The sequence below is a fragment of the Sorex araneus genome, chromosome X (genome assembly GCF_027595985.1).
Source record: "Sorex araneus isolate mSorAra2 chromosome X, mSorAra2.pri, whole genome shotgun sequence".
Classification (NCBI taxonomy): Eukaryota; Metazoa; Chordata; class Mammalia; order Eulipotyphla; family Soricidae; genus Sorex; species Sorex araneus.
Window position 1 is genome coordinate 316,623,785 of NC_073313.1, and position 21,010 is coordinate 316,644,794.

At 51.3% G+C, this 21,010-nt stretch overlaps 2 protein-coding genes across 8 annotated transcripts; one reads left to right on the forward strand and one right to left on the reverse strand.

Annotated features, from left to right (window-relative positions):
• The first annotated feature begins 878 nt into the window (after positions 1 to 878).
• Positions 879 to 9,483, forward strand: LOC101544955 (fumarylacetoacetate hydrolase domain-containing protein 2A). Its single transcript, XM_004609238.2, has 8 exons — positions 879 to 1,070; positions 2,956 to 3,203; positions 4,524 to 4,740; positions 7,403 to 7,462; positions 7,648 to 7,810; positions 8,867 to 8,975; positions 9,075 to 9,162; positions 9,303 to 9,483. Exons 2-8 carry the CDS (start codon positions 2,962 to 2,964, stop codon positions 9,363 to 9,365), a joined length of 942 nt encoding a protein of 313 aa, XP_004609295.2. The 5' UTR covers positions 879 to 1,070; positions 2,956 to 2,961; the 3' UTR covers positions 9,366 to 9,483.
• A 247-nt stretch (positions 9,484 to 9,730) lies between these two features.
• GPAT2 (glycerol-3-phosphate acyltransferase 2, mitochondrial) lies at positions 9,731 to 20,289 on the reverse strand. Of its 7 annotated transcripts, none has more exons than XM_004609237.2 (21): positions 20,227 to 20,289; positions 19,982 to 20,095; positions 19,200 to 19,273; positions 18,728 to 18,832; positions 18,430 to 18,558; positions 15,303 to 15,402; positions 14,800 to 14,933; positions 14,402 to 14,501; positions 14,094 to 14,306; positions 13,674 to 13,793; positions 13,264 to 13,346; positions 12,824 to 12,942; positions 12,116 to 12,186; positions 11,780 to 12,020; positions 11,552 to 11,700; positions 11,290 to 11,367; positions 10,848 to 10,979; positions 10,647 to 10,767; positions 10,478 to 10,543; positions 10,189 to 10,244; positions 9,731 to 9,886 (listed from the first exon to the last, which is right to left on the reverse strand). In XM_004609237.2, the coding sequence occupies exons 1-21, from the start codon at positions 20,287 to 20,289 to the stop codon at positions 9,770 to 9,772; spliced, it is 2,385 nt and encodes a 794-aa protein (XP_004609294.1). In that variant the 3' UTR covers positions 9,731 to 9,769. The 7 variants fall into 7 exon arrangements, with proteins under 7 accessions (XP_004609294.1, XP_054978563.1, XP_054978566.1 ...); XM_055122588.1 differs by having other exon boundaries at positions 11,780 to 12,038; XM_055122591.1 differs by lacking the exon at positions 14,094 to 14,306.
• Positions 20,290 to 21,010: the final 721 nt, after the last annotated feature.

Genomic DNA, 21,010 nt, shown 5'->3' on the forward strand with positions numbered 1-21,010 from the left:
CTACACTATAGAATACTTGGCAGCTGTTAGAAAAGATGGAAGTCATGAAATTTGCGTATAAGTGGAACAGCATAGAAAGTATCATGTTAAGTGAAATGAGTCAGAAAGAGAGGGACAGACATAGAAAGATTGCACTCATCTGTGGAATATAAAGTAACAAGATGGGAGATGAACACCCAAGAATAGTAGAGATAAGGACCAGGATGATTGTTTCACAGCTTAGAAGCTGGCCTCACATGCTGGGGAAAAGGCAGCTGGGATAGAGAAGGGACCACCAAGTAAAGGGTGCTAGGAGGGCCTGCTGGGGAAGGGAGATGCATGGTGAAAATAGACTATAGACTGAACATGATGGCCACTTAATACCTCTACAGCAAACCACAACACCCAAAAGGAGTGAGAACAAAAGGGAATGCCTTGCCACAGATGCGGGTGGGGCGGAGGGTCAGGGTGGGGGTGGTGGGAGGGATACTGGGATCATTGATGGTGGAGAATGGGCACTGGTGGAGGATGATGGGCACTGGATTATTGTATGACTACACCGCAAACACAAAGTTTGTAAGATTGTAGCTGTACCTCACAGTGATTCATTAATAAAATATTATTTGTTTAAAAAAATTACTTGATAAACATCAACACTTCATGTACTCAACAACCAGAGCCGCGGGCAGCTCAGAAGCAGGGCGGGGCAGGGCGGACACCCAGCGTGCCTGTTGCACGCAGCATCCATTGGGTCGGTGCTGAGCAGAGCTCCGAGCGCGTCCCAGCGGGCACCTTTCCCGGGCGCGCCGGGGGTGACCTCGGGGCTCGCCCGCCCCGGTCGCCAGCCACTCCCCCGAGAAGCGGCCGAGGAGCGCCCTGCGATTGGCCGCGGTCTGTGCCGTCACCAGGAAGCGCCCGCCGGGGCCACCCGCTTCTTAGAGGCGCCTCCTCCGTGCAGCGGGTGCTGGTGCCGAGCGGGGCGGGCGCTTGGACCCGGTGCCTGCGCCCCGCGCCCGCTGACCTTGGTCCCTGGCCCCGCGAGCCCCAGCCCGACAGCGCAGGCGCCTGGCAGGACCCGCCGCGTCGGCCAGGTAGGTTGAGTCTGGACCTGGCTGGGCGGCCCCGGGGCCGCAGCCTCCCTCCCTCTTGCCCTCTCTCCGAGCATGGGACAGGACACGGCCCGGGCCTCTCTGACCGCTCGAGCGGGCCAGGCCCGCCTGTGCAGGCGTCAGAGCTGGGCCTGGGGAGGGAAACGGGGCCCCCCGGCGGCAAGGTTCTCGGCATGCGGCTGGTGGGGACTGTGCGCCAGCACCGCCCTGCCGCCAGCCTCGGCCTCTTTGGACGAAGTCCCGTTTTTCATCCTTGTTGCACCTGGTGAAGAGGCCGCGCCAGAATCTCTTGCTGACTCTTACTTGGCACCTGGGCTCTCCTCTGCAAGCCTCAGTGCCCTCTGTCAAATGGGGCGCCCTGCCCGAGGGTGCTGCGGAGGGCGCAGTGAGAAGCCACCAGTGCCAGCTGGGCAGGAGGGCAGGGCCCAGGCTTCTCCCCAGGCAAGGGCAGCAAGCCAGCAAGTGCCCCTCAAACCCCACCCCATCCAGCGTGGCAGATGGGGTGGCCTGTGTCTCTAGAAGTGCTCTGTTGTAGGACCCACCCCACCATCCAGGACACGTGGGCCCAAGTCCAGCATTTCATTGCCTCCGGGACTTGGATTCCAGTCTTTGGGAACTTGGCAAATCCCTTGACCTTTAAGCCTTGGTGGTTTCATCTGCAAAATAGGACTGACATTTCAGCCTTTTACTGTGGACCCCCCCAAAAAAAGAATGAAATCAGACATTGTTGGGGAAGTACGAAGTTCAGAAGTTAGATCGGGTTTTCAGCTTGAGCAGTTACTGTGCTGGAGCTGGCGGCTCGCAGGTCTTTTGGCAGTCCTTGCATGGAAGAGGAGGGGGGGTGCTCTTTTGCACCCCTGGTTTTCTGGTCCCAGTCAATTGCCAGCACAGGGATCAGATTGGTGACCTGGGTCTCTTTAGGCCCTGCCTAAACAAAGCACATGAGTTGAGCAACAGGAGTGTGGGATTCAGCATGACTGTTAAGGGTTGCTTTAAAGATCAGGGAACCAAGCAAGGATGCGGTAGGAGAAAGGGAGCCAGACTTAGAGGCAGAACAAGAGAGTAGGCTCAGATTGGAGCTTGGTATTAAAAACAAAGCTTCGCCCTTTCCATACCCTTGACTGATAGGGCTGGAGCGATAGCACAGCCGTTGGGTGTTCGCCTTACCAGGCAGACCCGAGTTCGATTCCTCCGCCCCTCTCGGAGAGCCCAGCAAGCTACCAAGAGTATCGAGCCCACGCGGCAGAGTCTGGCAAGCTACCCGTGCGTATTGGATATGCCAAAAACAGTAAGTCTCTCAATGAGAGCCGTTACTGGTGCCCGCTCAAACAAATCGATGAGCAATGGGGTGACAGTGACAGTGACAGTGACTAATAGGAGAGGGAAGCCCCCCAGCTCCCTTGCTGTCTTGTTGGCTCTTCCAGCAGAGATGCTGAGTCCTCTCTCCGTGACAGGCACAGTGCTGGGGGGAAAGGAAATACTATTGCTTGGGCAGGAAAGTTGAGGTTCTAGAAGGCTGAGCAGCCTAGTGGGATTCTCACTTGGTCATGTAAGCTCTGGGAAGCCTTTGAAGTAGGAGAGTAACAGGATCAATGTGCCAAAGCGATAGTATGGCGGGTACTGTCTTGCACACAGGCCCTAGGTCCAATCCCTGACATCCCATACGGTCCCCAGAACACCCCCAGAAGTCATTCCTGAATGCAGAACCTGAGCATCGTTGGATATGGACCAAAACAAAATGATAAAATTGCATGATTAAATTAAATTAAAATGATAAGATTTAAAAAAAAACAGCTGGTAGCAGCTGAGAAACGAGTTCCACCAGCAGCCACTTGCCCATGCCTTGGATGTGCTCTTCTGTCCACAGGCTCCAATGCTGGTCTCCGGAAGAAGGGCGCTTACAACTCTGCTACGGACCCAGAGATGGCGCTACCAACCAGCCAGGGACATGCGACTGGTACAGTTCCAGACAGCCCACCTGAAGGGACCGCACCTGGGCCTGGAGTCAGGGAATGGCGGCGGGGTCATCAACCTCAATGCCTTTGACCCCACACTGCCCAAGACAATGATGGAGTTCCTGGAGCAGGGAGAGGCCACATTCTCAGTGGCCAAAAGGTGCGTTAGCCGGCAGCCTTGTGGCCTTGCTTCTCTGCTCACCTTGGGACACAGCTAGCAGGTAGCACTTGCAGGGAAGCAGGCCCACCTGCCTTTCCTTTCTCCCTGTTCTTTGGGTGAAGAGCCTTAGAAATCTTATCAGTGGGGCTGGGAAAATAGTACAGCAGGTACTGCATTTGCCTTGCATGGGCCTGACCCGGGTTCAACCCCCAGCATCTCATATGGCCCTGAATGCAGAGCCAAGAGTAACCCCTGACTATCACTGGGTATGGTCCCCCTCAAAAAAAAAAAAAAAGAGACAGAAAGAAAAAGAAAATAAATCTGATAAACCTGATAGGGCTGTCTGCCAAGGGTGAAACTGAGGCCAAGGGTGGATGACGGACTGTCCCAGGCTCAGACCTTTGGTGGCAGAGCCAGAACTTGGCCTTGCTGCACTGCCTGCCTACTGGAGGAGTCTTCGACTTTAGGGTCCTTAGAGAAGTCCTGAGAAGCCAGGGAGGTGCTGGAATTCCGAATTCCCTAGAGGAGAAAGGACTGCAAATTAGTTAGGAGCTGGGTGCCCTGTGAAATCTGGTTTAAAGGTATTGGTGAAAAGTCAGTTAGAAATCACTGTGAGGGCTGGAGTGATACTACAGAAAGTACAGCTTTTGTCTTGCATATGGTTGACCCAGGTTCGATCCCTTGTACCCCCTATGGTCCCCCAAACACTGCCGGAAGTAATTCCTGAGTGCAGAGCCAGGAGTAACTCTTGAGCATCACCAGTTGTGACCCCAAAACAAAAACAGGAAAAAAAAAATCCACCTTGAGGAATCACTTCACCGATGAAACGGGCAGAAATGTTAGTGCGGCGTAGGCAGCAGTATGCTTTCATACTGTCGTAGTGGCTGGGATTGGAAATTACTTCCATGCTCCTCCCTAGAGCATGGGGCTATCTCTGCCACTTAGCAATACAAAGATGTGTGTGTACACATGTAAAGTGTACAGGGTGTGTTGTTATTTGTGTGAAAAATGGCTAGAGGTGTACTCTGTACCTGAAGAGCTGTCCCAAGGACTCATGGTCTCCAAGAGCAGGCTAGAAAGATGGAAGAGAGAATGCCATGCTTCCTGTCTGTGCCTTTTGACAGGAATATTATTATGTAACGGGGGGAAAGAAATCAAGAGATCAGCAGTGCTCTGATAACAAAGGTTTGGTTTTCACAGACTGATGGTTGTAGATCTGAAAAATCTAATAGAACATTAGAACACTAGAGCTGCTGCAAGGCCTCCCCAGTTTTCCCAGCCTGCCCCCCGCCTGTCCCTCTATTGCTCTGGTCTCTGTAGAGCCCTGGGTACCCAGCTGCCAGTCCTAGCACGGTCAGAGGTGACCTTCCTGGCTCCAGTCACACGGCCAGACAAGGTGGTATGTGTGGGCATGAATTATGTGGACCACTGCAAAGAGCAGAATGTGCGCATGCCCAAGGAGCCCATCATCTTCAGCAAGTTCGCCAGCTCCATCGTGGGTCCCTACGACGACATCCTCCTCCCTTCTGAGAGTCAGGTTGGTGTCTCCCTACCGCCCTTCCCAGACCCTCCGTCTTCATCCAGCCAAAAGGAGCCTCCATCACTTGTCACTCTGAAACGTTAAACAGGTGACAAGCTGCCTGGAGAAATTAATTTTTGTCTTTCTTTTTTTCTCTTTTTTTTTTTTGCTTTTTGGGTTACACCCAGCGATGTACTGGGTTACTCCTGGCTCGTGCACTCAGGAATTACTCCTGGCGGTGCTCAGGGGACCATATGGGATGCTGGGAATCAAACCTGGGTTGGCCATGTGCAAGGCAAATGCCCTACTTACTGTGCTATCGCTCCAGCCCCTAATTTGTATCTTTCACTGAATAAGAAAGTAACATAGCTACATTACAGAAAATTCATAGAAATTCAGAGAACTTAGATAAATATAAAAATTAATTCCCATTGCTCAGGGCCTGCAGTGGTAGTGTTCTGCTGTATTTTCCCAGTCCTACCCAGTCCTATACATACTTGCATTGTGCACAAACTTACCAATTACATAGGATATCATCAAGAACATTTTTTTTTGTGTGTGTGTGTGTGTTTTTTGGGTCATACCTGGTGATGCACAGTGATTACTCCTGGTTCATGCACTCAGGAATTACTCCTGGCGGTGCTCAGGGGACCATATAGGATGTTGGGTATTGAACCTGGGTCGGCTGCGTGCAAGGCAAACGCCCTACCCGCTGTGCTATTGCTCCAGCGCCCAAGAACATTTTTTATGCCATTAAATATTCTCAACTGACATATTTCGGCTACTACTTTGTTTTCAGTGGCCATAATTTATTCAGTAATCTGGATACTTCCAGTTTTAGACTTTTATAAATAAAGTTGTAATTAATGTCTTTTTAGATGTTAATTCCCTTTGAATAAACTCAGAATTTGATTGTGCCAAAGTCTAAGTAGTGTTTCAGAACTTTTCTGAAATTGGCCCAGCGTGATCATCAGAAGTTATAATGGCAATTCACGTGTCCACCCTGAAAAAACACTGAATTTTTCTCTCAAATTTCTAAATATTTTGGAAATAAGGATCGGGACTAGACCTCTTCCACCCAGATTCCCCATTTTCCAGTAGCTAGGCAGTCACACTCAGAAACACCTCCCCCTTCTTCCCCCCCCTCCACCCCCGTGTAATCCATCAACCCAGAGACTATAAAACTGAGCTCCCAGAGACTATAAAACAGAGCTCCCAGAAGTGCCCGGCTGCATTGTGGCCTTGTGACATCTAATAGCCTAATTCTCTTTCTTGGAGAACCTGTCAAGCTACCGAGAATATACTCCCACAAGGGGGAAAGCCTGGCAAGCTCCCCATGGTGTATTCATATGCCAAATACAGTAACAATGATGAGTCTCATTTCTCTGACCCTGAAGAGCCTCTAATACGGCATCATTGGAAGGACGAGTAAAGAGAGGCTGCTAAAATCTCAGGACTAGGATGAATGAAGATGTTATTGGGCCCGCTCAAGCAAATCGATGATCAACGGGATGACAGTGATACAGTGATAGGAAAGCTAAAAAATAACAGACACTATTCCCCTGAGTTTACATAAACATTTTTCCATATTTGCTCTTCCTCTCCCTCCCATTCTTGCCTTTTTCTCTCTCTCCCTTTCCCTCCCTGCTCACACACACATCAGTACTTTATTGGGAAGAAGGGCCTGAGGGAGGAGTAGAGAACTTTGACCAGTGCTGAGGGAGCTTTCATAGAAACTTCAGCATGCATCCGCCTTCTCAGATTTCTTCTAAGAACAATGTCTAGTGACCATAATGCATTATCATAACTGAGAAATTTAACTTTGGTAAATTTATGGCATATTCAATATGCCAAAAACAGTAACAAGTCTCACAATGGAGACATTACTGGTGCCCGCTCTAGCAAATCGATGAGCAGTTGGGAATATTTGAATGCCTACCGTGTGTTTTTACTCAATTATTTGGTAAATTATCGCATTCTTTTTGATGTTCAGTAGTCCTTCATTGGCCCATGCAAGGGCTTCAAGCTGACTCCTGTCCCCCATCACTCTCTCAGCATTCCTTGCATTCTTGCCAGAGTATTTCAGGTTTATCTGTTTCAGACCAGGAATTAGCTAGTTCCCCCAAACACTATTTCTTTTTAATAGGAAGATCCTAGACAACAAAAACAGCTTTCAGATGTGTTCTCAGCAGCAACCTCTGGTTGCTATATTAGGCTATTTAAATGCTTAATTGTGTCTGTTTTGTAGTTGCACTTTGTTGATTAGGGAAGGGCTAAGTGCTGTCATTTTGTGTGTGTGTAGCCATGTGTGTTCCTATAAACTGCTTATTCAGTCCACTTGCCCACACTTATTCTGATGCATTTTTAGTTGAATGAATCTATCCAGGCACTTAGAGCACTGCCTGGCACACTTTTGCTACTATTACTTGGTAATGACATTTTTGGAAGAGTGACTTTATTCTTCTTTAGTTAGAATGAGCAGCCATGCCTATATTCACTAGTACTACCTGCCACTGCCCAGGGTTTTGGGATTTACAAGTAGTCTCCCCAGTTGCTCACTGCACTCTGTGGTTACAGATATGGCTAATGGAGCCCCACAATTAGAGGCTTAAGCCATGAGGCAATGTCTGGCACCTCAGCCTGGGTATGGGTCATTCACGGTTTCTTTCCCACTCTACAGGAGGTGGACTGGGAGGTGGAGTTGGCGGTGGTCATTGGAAAGAGAGGCAAGCACATTAAGGTGAGGAGGAAGGGGTGGTAGCATCTGTCCCTGGCATTGGGAATGGAGGGCACCAACCTCCTCACTCTGTCTTCTGACTGACCCACCACCTTTGACTAGCTCTGGCCATTAATGTGGGGTTAAGGCTTTGAGGTCCTGTTACAGGGGTTGGTGTCACTGGGATCTAGCAACCCCTTTCCCCACAGGCCACAGATGCCATGGCTCATGTGGCTGGTTTCACTGTAGCACATGACGTGAGTGCTCGTGACTGGCAAATGAGACGCAATGGAAAACAGTGGCTTCTGGGAAAAACCTTTGACACCTTCTGCCCCTTGGGCCCTGCCTTGGTGACCAAGGATAGTATAGCAGGTAGGTCTGAAGGCCAACATGAAGACACCCTACTTGTGCGCATACACACACACACACAAACAAATACACACACACATGCTCCCACCCGGTCTACCCGACAGGTGGGCCGACTTCTTCCAGCTGCTGCTGTCTAGAAGTCTGGGTTGGGAGAAAGCACAGCTGGCCCTTACACATCACAGAATTGCCGTCACAAAGCCCATGCACTTTCACAGTAAGGGAGATGCCAGAACATGAATGGGACCTCTCAGCCAGCATGCCCACAGAGCAGCGCCAGCTTCAAGCAGCAAGGGCAGAGAGCCAGCAGGAAATATGGCAGCCCAGCCATGCAGGCTGGACATGGCCAGGCAGCTTGAGCCATATGCCACCTTGTGCAGTCATCGGTGAGGTTAAATTATGTTCCAGCTGCTCTTAGGAGTGTGCTTGTGACTAAGACACCAAGACCACCAATGAAGATAAAGGACTTCTTAGCCAGGACACCATTATAGGTAAGCTGACCCTCTAATATCAGGCACAGGCGGTGTCACTGCCCGATTGTTCTGGTCCCTGTTGCTCCGTAGACGCTGTCATTTTGTTTCTGTAGTTGCCATCTTTGCTATGGATGGATATTTTTAAGAGGGAAAAATAAAAACAGCCACTTTTCTCTCCCTCTTTAGGATCTGTGATGAGAGGCAGGAAGCCAAGCGTAGTTGAGCAGAGTATCACCCACAACTATTCTCAGGATGTGCTGGGTCAAATCCAGGGTGGGCACTGCTGGGCTTGCCTGAGCAGTCCTATGGGGTGTGGGGCTGGAGATGGGAGGCAGGGGGACAAGGTAATGGTGAAACAAGCCATACCTCACCCAAGTGACACTGGTAGGTGCTGCGCCAGGTGGTTGGATGCACAGAGGCCTGAGGAGGCCAGTTTCCATGGTAGCAATGCCAAGCTGAAGTGGGAACAGAGTTCCCGGAGCATGTGCAGAGGAGCCATTACCTCTCAATCCCGGGACTCCTGGTGTTTTCATTTTGATTATTGGGAGAGGAGAAGGAAAAATCTCACATTGTTATTTTTGCATTTCAGATCCACACAACTTAAAGATCTGCTGTCGGGTGAATGGGGAGGTAGTCCAGAGCAGCAATACCAACCAGATGGTATTTAAAACGGAGGAGCTGATAGCCTGGGTTTCCCAGTAAGTGGGATGAGGCTTTGCCTCATACCTAACTGTATACTGAGCTGGGCACTCCTTTCCTGCCCTGCACCTCTGATCTCACCTGGTCCTTTACCCCAGGTTTGTCACTCTTTACCCTGGGGATGTCATCCTGACTGGGACCCCTCCAGGTGTTGGTGTATTCAGGAAACCTCCTGTCTTTCTCAAGGTAGGTTGGTGAAAGGAGGAACGTGAAAAAGGACTTAGAAGGCCTAACAGGCTTGGTTCAGCCTTGTGAGGCTCAGGCCTATGTGTGTGTGGACGTGGCAGGCAGAAGGACTGACAGCCTCCCGGTCTGCTCTGTTGTAGAAGGGTGATGAAGTCCAATGTGAGATTGAAGAAGTAGGTGTCATCATCAACAAGGTGGTGTGACGGCTCCTGCCACAGGCCCAGGACTTAGGACATGAGGTGGGGGCACTTGTTCAGGGGGCCCAGGAGGGAGAAGCAACAGAGCCCTCCCCTCAATAAACTTATCAGGTCAAAGCAGCAACTTGGTTTCTGCGACTGTTTGTCAGACTTAGAGGGTCTGTTTCTGGGAAAAAAGGATACACTGCATCTAGTGGGGGTTGTAGGGGAGGGGATGGTGAGGTGGTGTTTTCAAAGACACAAAGACACCGCTGGGTTGGAGGAAAGAGGAGTCACATCTCCTTTTATTACACTAACAGGCAGAGACCACAAAAGATGATCAAACCTCAAGGATCCACCCAGCCTTCTCAGTCGGGGGCATAGCTGTATTCTGGGGCTGAGGAGTCTTGAGCACAGGCTGCTCCACAGCTCTAGTTACAAATGAACTGCCGGATGAACTGCTCCAGCTTGTCCTGATTGTCCCGGCTGGTGAATGTAGGGGACAGGTGGAGTACTGGGCCCGCAGGGCCTGGCATCTGCTGCAGCACCTGGGCCACAGGGAAGGACTATTGTGGGCACACTGCCCTTCGCGGAGTGCAGTGAGAACTCAGTATTGGGGGAACAAGTGATCCGCGCAGATCATAGGAGTAGAGGAACCAGTGGTTGGGATGGCACAAGAGGCAGGAAACCAAATGGATTTAAGCAGAGTATCACCCACATCTATTCTCAGGACATGTTGGGTCAATTCCCAGGTGGGCACTGCTGGGCTTGCCTGAGCAACCCTATTGAGGTGTGGGGCTGGAGATGGGAGGCAGGGGGATAAGACAATGGTGAAACGGGCCCCTCTCACCCCCAGATCTCTGAAGGTCCAGATAGCACTCATGGCAAGGTTTGGGTCAGCACACTCTGAAGGGAAGAGAGGCGAAGGCTCTAGAGAGAGCAGGGAGCCACTGGGCAGCGGCTTCTCATGTCCTCTTGTTGACAGAAAGAACCACCTTTCCTCATTTAGACTGGAGCCAAAGGCCCTGTAACGTCTGCAGCCCTCATTCCTGGAGTTGGGTCACCTCTGTTACTGCCCAACAGGGGGCAGCAGCCACCAGCAGGCCCTCCCTGGAGCCTGGCTAGTGCCTGGAACTCACCAAAGAACCCATCTTCCTGGGCAGTGGCCTTCAGAAACTCAAACAGCTGCTCCACACAGCCCGATTCTGCCAAGAGAGAAGGCACCGCCCTGGGATCCCCTGTGCAGGCACAACTCTTGCCCTGAGCTCTGTTTCTCCCCAAGGATGGCCAGAGCAGTACAGGCCTCACCAGTGTCTGGCAGCTGCCCCTGATGGAGGAAGGCCGCAGCGTATGCAAAGGCCTTGAGCAGTGGGCTGAGCAGGCGGCAGAGGAAGAGGAAGAAGTCGGGGCAGCGAGACTGCTGACTGAGCTGGAGGGGACAGGCACGGTGAGGGCAGGCCCACTGCCCCCTCCAGCCTACCCCCTTCCCACGGGCTTCTCCCAACGCACCCTGAAGTACCGGCCCTCGGCCTCTTCAAAGTCATCGCTGTCGCTGTCAGTAAAATCTCCACTTGGTTTCCATAGCAGCTTTGCACTCAAACGCTGCCGCCCTGTGTCACAGGCTGGCCGGGAGCCTGGAGTCTAGGGGTTACAGGAGCCATTAGTCCCTGTCAAGCTGGCCAAGACAAATCAGGCCCATCAAGCAAAAGTAGAAAACGCAAATCTAGGGAGCCCCAAAGATAACCAGGGACATGCTAGACCATGATACCGGCAGAACAACTTGAATTCTGTTCAGTCAGTTCAGAGTGAATACACACCGGCCCAGGGCAGATGTGCTCCACCAAATCCCAAGTAAGAAAATAGCAGGACCCACACTCACCCCACAGCATACACACTGCCCAGAGGAGGTCAGGCTCCTGACAGGGGCTTGGTCTCTGATTACCCTGCCTACCTCCTCAGCAATCAGGAGCCCACACTGGATGAGACGGTCTAGGACCTCCTGGCAGTAACAGTAGGAAGACTGGCAGGGCTGAGGAGAGAGAAGTTTCCATATGGCTTCAAGAAGCAGGTGAAGGGCAGAAGCCTGGCCAGAGGTGCGGCAAGACAGCTACTGCCACAGGTCTTAGGAATGAGGCCCAGGCAGGCCTGGGTCCTTCCTCTCAACAAGAGGGTGTTGGCTCAGGAGGGTACTGGGCTGGCAGGGGAGGTCTGACCTGCAACAGCAGCAAGTCCTGTGGCAGCAAGTGTAGCAGCAACAGGATCTGGCGATACAGCTCGTTCTGGCTCAGCAGCTCGATGCCCTGCAGCTCCCAGGGCCCCTCCGGCGGCACTCTGCCTGCCAGCAGCCCTCGGACCGCACAAGCTGGGGAAGGGACCTGTGAGAAAGACACAGCTCCCCACATCCCAGATACCTCCCACCCACCCTAGCCATGGGCACTCACCACCCACCGCCTCACTCAGGAAGGCAGGCAGCAGCTCAGCACTCAGGTGTGCAAGGTGTGTGCGACCTAGGCCAGGCCGTGGAACCACCAGCAAGTCCCCCTGATGGACTCGCAGCAGGGCAACATGCGCCCGTAGCAGGCTCAGTGTGTGCTGCACCAGGCACCGCAGCTGCCCTGAGAAGCCCACGTCAAAGCCACGCAGCAGTGTCTCTTCCGTCAGCCAGGAGAACTCCCCTAGGAGCTGGGACAGGAACACGCCCTGGTGGGGGGGAGTGCAGGGGGCTGAGCAGGAGGACCACCCGTCTCTCAGGCCCCTGCCACACCGTGCCTGCCTACCTTGGGGTGCTTAAACAGCAGCAGTGTTGCCATGATGGCTGTGCTCATCACTGCCGAGCTGGCCACGCTGGCTGGCACCAGGGAAGAAGGATGCTGTTCAGACTCCCCAGCCCGGTCCCCCTCCACCTTCATAAATCTTTGCAGCCAAGCACACTCCTCTCCAGTCTCCCTGGCAGCAGCCACCATCACCCCTCTACCCCACTGCCTCCACAAATCCACCCGATGGAAGGAGGACACAGGCTGGTCCTTGAGTGCCACCCTAGTGGAGAATTGGCATTTTATCAAGTAACATGCTGAGAGCCAGCTGGGGAGGCTCAGGGACCTCCCCTGGTCCTCAGGCCCACCCACCAACCCCCAAGGCTCCTCTGCTACAGAGGAGCACTTAAGAGAATAATAATGGTAATTGTGGTATGAGTCTGCTCTGTGCAGGTACTGTCAAGTCCTCTGTGCAAGGTTCTCTTTGGTCATCGCATCCCATAAACAGCTAAGATGATCAGGCTCAAGAGAGGTGAGCTGCAGCGAGTGAAACCTGGCTAGGTGGCATGGCAAGGCACCATCCCTGTTCATTGCTCCTTCCCATGGCTCTATTGAGGGGTTTCAGGTGCAGAAACACTCAGAATGGAGGGTCCTGCTGAGGAGAGAGAAGCTCCAGAAGAGAAGGGGCTGCTCAGGAACCTGCCCAGAAGGCTCAGCCGTATTTTAGCTCACCATTCAGGACGTGACGGCTCAGCCTCCTAACAAGTAGCTGGTCTTCTTCCTTGAGTGCTAAAAGGGGCCCCATTACTGGGGTCCATTCCTGCTCTTTCTCCGTGTCTGGCACGACAGTACTGGGATAGAGGCAAATAGACAGGCAGTAGGGATTAAACCTAAAATCAGTTATTGGGGAGCCCAGTGCTATCTCAATGTGTTACCCCTTCCCCATCTAATGGCAGGGAGTGCTCCTGGAACCCTGGGTGCAATACCCCATACTCAAGATTCTCCGATTACAGGTAATTGGGGGAAGGTTGTGCTTGGCACTATCCTGTATGAACCATGGATCTGTGGTGTAGGGAAGCTAGAGCTAGTGATGTTTGTGTATGGGAGGCTAATAGCTGTAGCCAAAGGGCTGCTTGCCTTGCCCCAACACCCACACACATCCCCATGCCTACCATTTGCCCAGCACAATGGGCTGCAGCAGCTGCTCCAAGGTCTGCCTGCTGCCCCAGCAACTTCTGGCGTTGATGGTGTACTCCTGCTCAAGACAAAGGCTTCACACTGTCTGCATGCTCCGTGGGAAACGTGCTTACCTGCTCTTTCTCCATGTCTCCAAGGCTATCTCTGAAGAGGTTTCTTTTTTTTTTTTTTTTGCGGGGAGGGAGCATTCCCATCATTGCTCTTGACTTACTCTTGTCTTTGGGCTCAGGGATCACTCCTGATGGGAATCCAGGGACCATAAAGAGTTCCAAGGATAGAACCCAGGTCTGCTGAGTGCCCTATCCACAGGGGTTTTTACAGCCAAAGAACCAGAAGCTCCAGGGAAGACCTTAGATATTTCAGCCTTGCACCAAAGGTTCCATACCTGCAGGGAGAAGGGCTGGGCCAGGTGCACACGGACGCAGGCCCGGCGGCTGCAACTCCAGCCTCGCAGGCTCCGCAAGACAGCCAGAGCTCCTGTCCATAGCCCCAGAGGAGCCGAGGTCTGCAGGGAGGAAGTGCTGAGTGAGCCCGCATGCCCAGGGCACTAATTTCTGCCCAAAATCTATCTCAGGTCCAAACTGGTGCCTGACCTTGACACAGAAGTTTTTCACCCATGAGAAAAACCACCGGGTCTTTTGACGATGAAACTAGTGGTACCAGTCTTAACAGAGCGATGATCATAGAGGGTTCCTTTTTGCCTCTCACCACCCAGTCCCAAAGAGAACTTGACCATAGGACACGATATTACAACTCCTCTCTGAAGACTATTCATTTGGGTCCCTGAGGTCCCTGAGGGACTCACATGGTACGCATTATGAAGTGCATCTGGAACCAGGTCATAGGTGATGGCCATTGGCACCAGTGTAGCATCAGAGACAATGCCCACCTGGACAGCCTGTACTACTGACCCTAACCAGGCCTGGCCCAGGGCTGACATCCGTGGACCCTGGACCCCAGGGGGCTCCTCCAAGAAGATGAGCAAGGGCTGCCCACTGACCAGCAGCTGCTCCACAGCCTGGGAAAGAGAAGGGGTAGCAGATGTCAATGCTAGAATAGATACAGGTCCCTCTACCCTCATCCTGGTCCATATACAAGCACCACGGCACTTACTGCATGGACCACAGCCCTTGCGAGGACCCCCTCAGGGCTGTCAAGAGAGAAGTTGGTCTCTGGGGGCAAGAAGAGCCCCCCGAGCTTCCTCAGCAGAGATCTGTTGGGCACAGGGCAAAAACTGGTGAGAAAATGGGACTCAGGAGATAGGACTAAGTGGGTTATTGAGAGCTTTGCCCAGCTATGGTCATCCAGGGCCTGCATGAACACTTAGGCCATGCACAGCCCTAAGGCCCATTGCTGACCCTCCATGAGTTCCACAGGTGGCTGACAGAGGTGGAGAGCAGAAAGGTCAGAAGAAAGCTGGGAGCTTCTGCCAACACAGCTCCATGTACCTCCCCACACCCTGCCCTGCCTGAGGATTTCTCTAATGACTGTGTAGAGGCACAAGACTTTACCTGAGTGTGGGGGAGCAGATGCGGGGGTCCCAAGCAACACGGAGTACACCAAGGCCCTGAGAGAGCAGCACGAAGGGCAGCAGAATCCCATCCAAGAGTGACTTGTGGGTACAGAGGAGGACAAGCGGGGAGCCCTGCCCCAGGGAGAGCCAGAGGCAAGTGTCAATCCCCCTCTCTCAAGACTGAAACTGCCTCCAGATCCAGGGCAGCCCCAGAGGGAGGGGGGCTCAGCTTAGCAGTTCTTCCTGTGGGCAAATTTCCCAAAAGGACAGCAGCTCTAACAATTTAAGGTAATGCACTAATGTAATGTTTGTTAAGACCATGATGAAAAGACGTTAAAGGAAGTCCTGAGGGAGCAGGACCGTGAGACAGTAAGAGAAGGTCGTCACAGAGCAGTGGATTTTTCCCATCAGCTGAGAGGGATGGTGCCGATTTCAGGGCTTGACCCAAGCTCTGTCCCCTGGCCCCCTCCTATCCAATCCCAAATGGAAAGCGGGCCTCACCCCCTGTACAGCCTTGTGGACCATCTTCATCTGACCCTTGTGGAGCTGCACATTCAGGAAGAGGCAGTTCAGGAATCGCAGCAGCGCCCAGCTGAAGAGCCTGTGGAGTGATATCGATGTCCAGCCAGTGATCCACAAAGGCAGAACTTAGGATCCCCACTTGACCAAAAAGAAGTATGGCTCGGACATGACAGAAGCTGAGTAAGAGAAAGCTGAGAAGTAGTGGTGGTGCTGAGATGGAAAGTGGGTCTGACACTCATGCTATGCCTGTGATCTCATGGTGGGCTTCATAGCATCCTATCTCCATTTACCCCAAAGGAGATCACAGATCAAGACTCTCCACAATCACCTGGAAAGGTCTTTTCCCACAGGCAAGCTGTTGGCAGAAGTAAAATAAATGGGGAGTTAATGTTAACTCTAAAGTTAACTTGAGAGGGGATAGCTGAAGGGACAGTGTCCTGAGGCCCGATGGAACACCAGCTTTAGTGATAGTAGTTCTTATACAGATGCATAAAGCATATAGATGTGGTGCACAGGTATGATGGCTATGCTCCTTACAGCTCCTATTTCCCCATGAAGCGTGGATGGAGCAGCGGCTAACAGTGGTAAGTCTGAGATGTAAGCCTTGAAGAGCTATGCACCCCTTTGAAAATTTCACTCATAAAAGAAACCAGCTGTTCATCCGTGTGGTTTTTTACTAGTGGTCCTGCTGCTATGTATATATACAGAAGGTAGGTATCCATGGTCAAACAGAAGTGGGCTGTGCCCAGTCCCTCCTTCAAGGCATTATTATTACAAGAACTAAAGTTAAGCCATGAAAGGCAGGAGGGACTGGTATAAGGTGGTTAGATCAAGGAACTGACAGTCGTCTAAACAGTAAAAAAACTATTACTGGACAACTGGTCAAGGTCACCAATAACCTCATTTCCTGTCTTGCTTAGGTGGCCTCTTTCAAGAGTACTGAGCCCCATATGCACAGCTCTGTGCAACTCTTTCTCTCGCTAACTCACTCATCCCCAGGTTTTAAACATAATTTATTTGCTAAAACTCTGCAAATTATCTATGTCCCTGACCCAAATCTCTCTCTGAGCTCCAGACTCATAAGCAACTTGCCTCATTCTCTTTACCAGCATGAAGATACATGCAACCTTATGATCAAAACATCCTATGTGAGCCCAAGTCACTCCTCTCAAGTTTGCTCCTTCTGTCAATACCACTGGATTCTTTGCAGAAACCTGGTCTCCTGAGTTCTCTCATACCTTTCATCATGCTTCTCTAACCCCTGCAGTCCAATCCATAAGGGAGGAATATACCTTCATATAACTCAATCTATCTTCCAGCTTCTACTGTTACCACCACCTCCCACCTAACCATTGAAGCAGGCAGGCAGCAGAAAAGGAAAACCCCCTTGCCTCATCCCCACCCCCACCATGGCACTGAATTCTTGGGAAGTAATAAAACCAACTAGCCCTAAGGTTGCTAAAAACCCATCTTGTGAGCACAGGAACTAAGGTCTGATAAAACCTTCACCTGGCACCAGGACTGACCCAGAAAAGGCCCAATCCCTCTGGATAGAAGCACCATAGGCCGGAACAAAGGTCAGGAAAGCTCCAAAAACAGGAACAAAGACCAGGAAAAGAATTTCAAAAAAGACTATCCACTGTGCCCAACTCTACCCTTTGGCAACCACCCTAGCAACAGACTCTTACCTAGGCAAAAAAAAAACCATGTGAGGCAGGTTGGGAAAACCCTATGAAAGCCAACTTGAACAAAAGAAGTGCGTGCACATATGCTGTCCAAGCCCATGAGCTGCCTGTGCTCATGTGTTGCTGCTAAGTGTATGTGGTGCTCAAGCATGTGTCACCCACATCTCCCCTCTTGAGATGCATACTTTCATACCTTCATATTTTAACACTGAGATGTGTACTGAGGCTCTCTCCACTCCTAGAGAAGCCCATGTTCTCTCTCCCACCTCTTCCCTCTCTTTCCCTCTCTCCCTCCCCACACCCCTCCCTTCCACCAGCAACACCATCAATCAGAAGTCTTCAGTTTTCTATTCTTGATCCCAACCAATCCTATCATTCCCTGTCTAAAACCATTCCACTGAGACTGCTGGGAGTGTAGCTCTGTGGAGAATACTAGCATGTGTGAGGCACTGAGTTTGATCCCTGGCACCAAAAAACAGTAACACAAAATTATACTGGCTTTAACTTAGAAATCAACGCAGGGTCTGGAGAGACAGTACAACCAGTAGGGCCCTTGCCTTGCACACAGCCAATCCAAGTTCAATCCCTACCACCCCATACAGTCCCTTAAGCCCTGACGTGATCCCTGAGGCAGAGCAGGAGTAAGCCCTGAGCATCACCAGGTGTAGCACAGAAACTGCACATCTGATCCCTTAACCTCTCAAATTCATCTCTGACAATTCTCTCTCGCTTAGCCCACTTCCAACCATAGCAGCTTGTTGAAAAAAATTCAACCTTTTCCTGGGGCTCATGCTACTCCTCTAGTAAGACTATATTCCTGTTATTAGACCCAGAAGCTAGCGCTTTTCCCCTTTTTTCCCTTACAAGTCCCTTCAGTATTCTCTATTTTAGCCCAATCCATCCTTGCCACCATGCATCTGTTCTCTCTAACTTGTGCATCCCTTTACTCATTGAACCAGTGCTCTGAATCCAAGAAAAAGCTCCGATGTGTGCCAAATGTGAGTGAGAGTAGCTGGTATGAATATAGGAAGGAGCATGGGGAATTCTTAAGATTAGGCAACCACTATACCTCTTTATCTCTCTATAGGAGTCTGGCCTGGGGAGAGTGAAAGGATGGAGGGGCTATTAGTCTGAGCCACAACTGAAGGTTCCTGGAGTGACTCCTCCTCCAGACATCTACCCCCCAAGAGAAACAATACCCAGGTGTGTATAGATGGGAACCTGGGCTGGATGTGAGGGATGACTCATATCAAGCACCAAGGAAGAATATGGCTTCCTTGGTGCTTCCAAGATCTCAAAGGATTCAGATCAGGGGTACTATTTAGCTCCCAATGAGAGGAGTTGATCTCCGCAAGCTCAGCCGACTTTCTCTCCAAAAAAACAGGGGTTCTGGCCTCTGAACAAATGCCCTCAGCAGTTACCTGAGCAGGAAGGAGTTGCGTGGGGCCTGAATGTGACCCAGGATATGTTGCACATCTTTCTTCACAGAGCTGGGCAGTTGGCCGTCCCCAGCCCCTCCTGAAGCCCTCCCTGAGATGACATTCTGTATCCTGTAATATGGGGGTGGTGGTCAGGCTGAGGCAGGTCTGCAGGAGCTCACCCTTGTCCTTTAAGCAAAGGCCCCAGGCAAAGATAAGGCCCAGCCATACCTGCCTGGAATCCATGTCATCCCTTCAAGGATACAGAAAATGCCCCAAGTTCTACTCCCCGCCTCCTTACCCAGAGCTTTCCAGGATCTTCCGTGAGTCATCTTGGCAAGGAGGTATGTGCTGCTCCAGTGACCACAAGAAATAGCAAAGCCTCCGAACCAGCCAGCCCCGAAACCTGGACAAAGCCCCCAGAGCAAGGAGAGAGCTTTCAGCGGTCTATACTCAACCAGAGCGCTCAAAGGATTCTTTCACCCCCATGGTCTGGGAACACATGGTCTGGCTTATCAAAGAGCCGGGAAAGGAAGCCCCCGCCTGTCTAAGCCCTATCTCCACCCCTAGCCCTGCTGAATGGGGTAAACTACACATACAGCAGCAGGCAATCCATAGATGGCAGCAGAAAGATCCATAGAAGAGCTCTAATGCTGCCTCTTCCTGAAGAGGCTAAGAGCCTTCTTTTTTCTCATCAGAGGAAGAGAATTACTCCAGCCACCCCCCACCCAAAGGCCCTGCCCAATCCCTACCCAATGCCCAGCCATGCCTACCTGGTATTCTCCTCCTTTACCAGGATCACATTGCAGAAGCCCAGATCCATTATGCTTTTGTGGAAGAGGGACTCCTGCCCAAGAGGAAACGGTGACAACATGTCTTGTGGGGAGCCTTACAAACCAGTAAAAGAAAATCCTGTGCTCTATCTCCTCTGTCTCCTTTTTCCCGGAAGGACTAAGGAGTCTATCAGGAGAGTGGCTTATGTTATAGTACTTCCCAAAACAAGGCCAACCTCAGATCCTGGAACTTGGTTAGGAGAAGCGTTCCATGGTAAAAAAAATGAAGGGCTGCATTCCCTACAGACTCTCTTGGACAGTAGCAGATTAAAAGTCTCTAAGGTCTTTCATCAACAGCAGAGAAGACACAGCCTAGATCTCCATCAGAACCCTGTGGTCCCACTGGTACCTGCACAAGGCATGCATGTACAAGAGGCCTTCAATACGTGCTGGGTGTTGGGGGAACAGTGAATAGGCAGTGTCTCCAAAGCTGTACAACAGGATTTGTACAACAACTGGTCAGAGTTCAAATGTGTGGTCACACCCTAATCTCAGACCTTTTTGCACTTTCCCACCCAACTCTCAGAGGCCTGGAAGCCAGACCTGTGGCAGACAGCCCCACATCAACAATACGACCAATACAGTGCATCTACATTACTGTTAGTGCAAAGGCAGGGCTCTTTCATGCCTCCTTCCCTCCACTCTTAGCAGGGGAAGGTGTAGCTTGAAAGGACATAGAGGAAGTTGCTTTTCAGGGTGGATCCTGGTCCTCCATCACTCACCCAGCTCTTGGGAGTGCAGGTCTGGCAGCAACGACCCACAAAGGGGCGATACTTTCCCAGAAATGGGGTGACAGCCTCCAGTTTCATCCCAAAGCCTGAGGACCAGAGCATGGTCTGGAAAAGGACCACATGGAGAGATGAGAGGACTAAGAGTCCTTAGCAGCAGGAGGGAGGCTCAAGGAGGAGAGCAGAGGAGGGGCGGTAAAAGAGGAGAGGGTGTTCTGGGAATGGGTGAGTCATATTACCTCCTGGGCACTCTGACTGCTCCTCTGCTGGGTTTTGAGTCTGGAGTCCAACATGGTGTCCATGGAAGCCTTATAAGCAATGAGAACTAGTCACCTCTGTTTCCAGTCTTTACAGCAGAACCTAGGGAGAGGTGGGAAGACAGAGGAGTCCAAGAGCATGAACCATAATTAGGGATTCCAGAGTTGACTCACAAATTCATATCCCTAGCACTGGACAGACAATACTCAGGCCAGCAACGCTGAGAAACTACACTAGAAGTTGGTTTTGAAGATCAAAACAGCAAATATAAACAACTTGCCCCTCTAAGGAACCAATGGTGTATCAGATCAGGGGCTCCCTCCAGATAACAGAAAGGAGATTATTTTGCCTACAATCCCCACCTGCCATCTTCCAGCATAGTTGGGAACTGTACTGAAAGCTCAAATCGTTCTGTGCAGAGGTAAAGAACAAGACTGGAGCGATAGCACAGCGGGTAGGGCGTTTGCCTTGCACATGGCCGACCTAGGTTCGATTTCAAGCATCCCATATGGTCCCCTGAGCACCACCAGCAGTGATTCCTGAGTGCAGACCCAGGAATAACCCCATGTGCATCGCCAGGTGTGACCCAAAAAGCAAAAAAAAAAAAAAAAGAACAAAACTGACTTTGCAGGAAGAAGACATGGGAAGAGGAACAGAACCATTGACAGAGGCTACCAAATCCTACTTAATGTTCTTTCTACTGCATACTGGAAGAAAACCCTTTATCTATTAATCATCATAAGAATGGGCTAGGTACTAGGTGGG

Bases quoted from the DNA above. Each gene is read 5' to 3' on its own strand.
- LOC101544955 (XM_004609238.2), top strand. From the start codon at position 2,962: ATGCTGGTCTCCGGAAGAAGGGCGCTTACAACTCTGCTACGGACCCAG. The intron at 4,741-7,402 runs GTTGGTGTCTCC...CCCACTCTACAG, and splicing joins TCCTCCCTTCTGAGAGTCAG to GAGGTGGACTGGGAGGTGGA. The intron at 9,163-9,302 runs GTAGGTTGGTGA...GCTCTGTTGTAG, and splicing joins AACCTCCTGTCTTTCTCAAG to AAGGGTGATGAAGTCCAATG.
- GPAT2 (XM_055122588.1), bottom strand. From the start codon at position 20,289: ATGGACACCATGTTGGACTCCAGACTCAAAACCCAGCAGAGGAGCAGT. The intron at 11,701-11,779 runs GTGAGTGCCCAT...TCCCTTCCCCAG, and splicing joins CCTGAGTGAGGCGGTGGGTG to CTTGTGCGGTCCGAGGGCTG. The intron at 10,980-11,289 runs GTAGGCAGGGTA...TGTAACCCCTAG, and splicing joins GGCTCCTGATTGCTGAGGAG to ACTCCAGGCTCCCGGCCAGC.